Here is a 2,416-nt window from a genome sequence, read left to right as displayed (position 1 = left end):
AAGGGTAATTTGGGAAATTAGAAAAAAAAAGAGATAGAAAAATAAAAAAGAGAGAGAGAAAGAGATGGGATTGGGAATAAATACCAGAAACGGGCAAGGCCCGCATGTTACATGTCTTTCATTTCTCTCTTTCATGCATTAAGCTTTAAATTAATGTAAATATTTTTTTATAATTTGTTTTTCCGTTTTAATGAAAAAAAAAATCACTCCCAAATCAGAAGAAAATCCAATTTTAGATTTTTCCTTTTTGTTTTTTTATTTTTAGTTTGGAATTAATTTTTTTGTATCTTTGTATATATCACTTGGTGGAGGAATGCTTGTCACCTACTCCTTTTTAAGTTTCTACTCTCTCTCTCTCTCACACACACACATAGGAAAATAAAAAGAGAGAGAGGCAGGGAGAGTTTTCAGTTTTCACAAGACAAGCTTTTCAGAGAGACAAACAGGCCTATGATAATATAAACTCTCTGTTTTTGCTCTGTTTTCTTGCTCTGTTTTTTTGGGGTTTGGTGCTTTATTTTTAATTCTTAAAAACACATATGGAGAAGCACAAGTGTAAACTATGCTTGAGGAGCTTCTCTAATGGTAGAGCTTTGGGAGGTCACATGAGGTCTCACATGTTGAATCTTCCAATTGTTCAAAAGCCAGAATCATCACCACCACCACCACCACCACTACCACTACCACTACAACCACAACCACAACCACAACATCCACCACAGAACCAACTCAGTGGGACTGTGTCAGCTTCTTTATCATCTTCCTCTTCTTCAGAAGATGATGGTGATGATGATGATGATGATGAGAAGGGTATCTATGGGCTAAGAGAGAACCCAAAGAGAAGCATTCGTATGGTAGATCCTGAATTCTCTTTTGCTGTGGATGCTGGGTCTGTGGTTCTTCAAGACAGAGAGAGCGAGACAGAGTCTTCGAAGAACCCAACTCGGAAACGATCCAAGAGGACTCGGACTTTGGACCAAAGCTTCCACCATCAGTACCATCACCAGAGAATTCAAGAACAAGCTGAGGCCATGAAGAAGCAGCTGAAATTCAAGTACAAAGCTGTCGCTGCTGATCAATCATCGTGGGCTGAGCCTGAGCCTGAGCCAGTGAGTTCGATCTCCGATGCCACCACAGAAGAAGCTGTTGCCTTTTGCCTCATGATGCTTTCAAGAGACAAATGGAAGAAACAAGAACAACAACATCAACAACCACAGGATAAAAACGAAGAAGACAACGAAGATGATGATGTTGAAGAAGACGAAGAAGAAGATGAAGAAGAAGAAGAACAAGAGCAAGAACAAGAAGAAGACGAAGCTGTGGAAAGCGATGAGTCCGAGGAGCCGATCAAATTGTCAAAGACAACTACTCGAACGCGTGGCAAATTCAAGTGCGAGACATGTAAGAAAACTTTTCGATCTTATCAAGCACTAGGTGGGCACAGAGCGAGTCACAAGAAGATCAAGTTGAATTCTAGTACTACAACTCCAGCTAATAATTATGAGCCCAAATTGGAGCACCAAAATGTGGGTACTCCAGAGAAAAAGATTCACGAATGCCCAGTTTGTTTTAGAGTGTTCTCGTCAGGACAAGCTCTTGGTGGACACAAGAGAACCCATGTAACTGGTTCAACTTCAACACCAGCTTCTGCTAGAGCTTCAAGCAAGCTTGGACAAGCTTTGATAGATCTTAATCTTCCAGCTCCAATGGACGATGATGACATTAGTCAAATCGAGCACTCAGCGGTTTCTGATGCAGAATTTGTGAACCCCATTAGGCGATGAAGATGAATGAAGTTCAGCATTGAAAAAAAAAAATTTCTGCACAACAAAATAGATTGATTCCAAGGTAAAGTTTTGGTCTTTTTTTCTCGGGTATCCTTGGATCTAGTACTATGTCAAACTGTCTTGAAAATTGGGTTAAAAAAAAGAATGAAAGTTCTACTTAATTATATAGCATATTACTTGTTATTCTTCTTTGGTCTAACTGTAATTCTTTTCTCGGAATTATGTTCTGTTTCTGTAACAACTGATTTTTAGAGCATCTGTTAATGGAGGAAACCACATATTTATTTACAATTTGCTTCATTTTTGTTGTTGTTGTTTATCTTTTGTTAGTATTTTTTTTTTTTTCTTTTTTGATTATTATGGTTTTGTACTAGAATGTGTTTTTTTGCTAGAAGAAAAAAAGCTTTGATGTTAATAGGTGGTTTTAGTAACCTGTTCCACCATTCACTTTTGCTTAATAGTATATTAGAAAGTCGCTTCTCAAAAAAAAAAAAAAAACGTATATTAGAAAGTCATTGTCAAAAGAAGTTGATCAACCTGTGCATTTTACTAATAGAAAAGTAACTTCCACCTCTCATTGCTAGAATTGTAAGTTGTACGGTTCGTGTAGAAAATTAAAAAAAAAAAAA

The 2,416-nt window shown here is 37.3% G+C and overlaps 1 protein-coding gene across 1 annotated transcript; it reads left to right on the top strand.

Moving 5' to 3' along the window:
* The first annotated feature begins 306 nt into the window (after nucleotides 1-306).
* LOC126723052 (zinc finger protein ZAT9-like) lies at nucleotides 307-2,087 on the top strand. The gene has a single exon (XM_050426279.1). It carries the CDS (start codon nucleotides 540-542, stop codon nucleotides 1,782-1,784), a length of 1,245 nt encoding a protein of 414 aa, XP_050282236.1. The 5' UTR covers nucleotides 307-539; the 3' UTR covers nucleotides 1,785-2,087.
* Nucleotides 2,088-2,416: the final 329 nt, after the last annotated feature.

The sequence above is a fragment of the Quercus robur genome, chromosome 4 (genome assembly GCF_932294415.1).
Source record: "Quercus robur chromosome 4, dhQueRobu3.1, whole genome shotgun sequence".
Taxonomy (NCBI): domain Eukaryota; kingdom Viridiplantae; phylum Streptophyta; class Magnoliopsida; order Fagales; family Fagaceae; genus Quercus; species Quercus robur.
The sequence above is the reverse complement of the archived record's forward strand: the minus strand, read 5'-3'. Positions and strand labels throughout refer to the sequence as shown.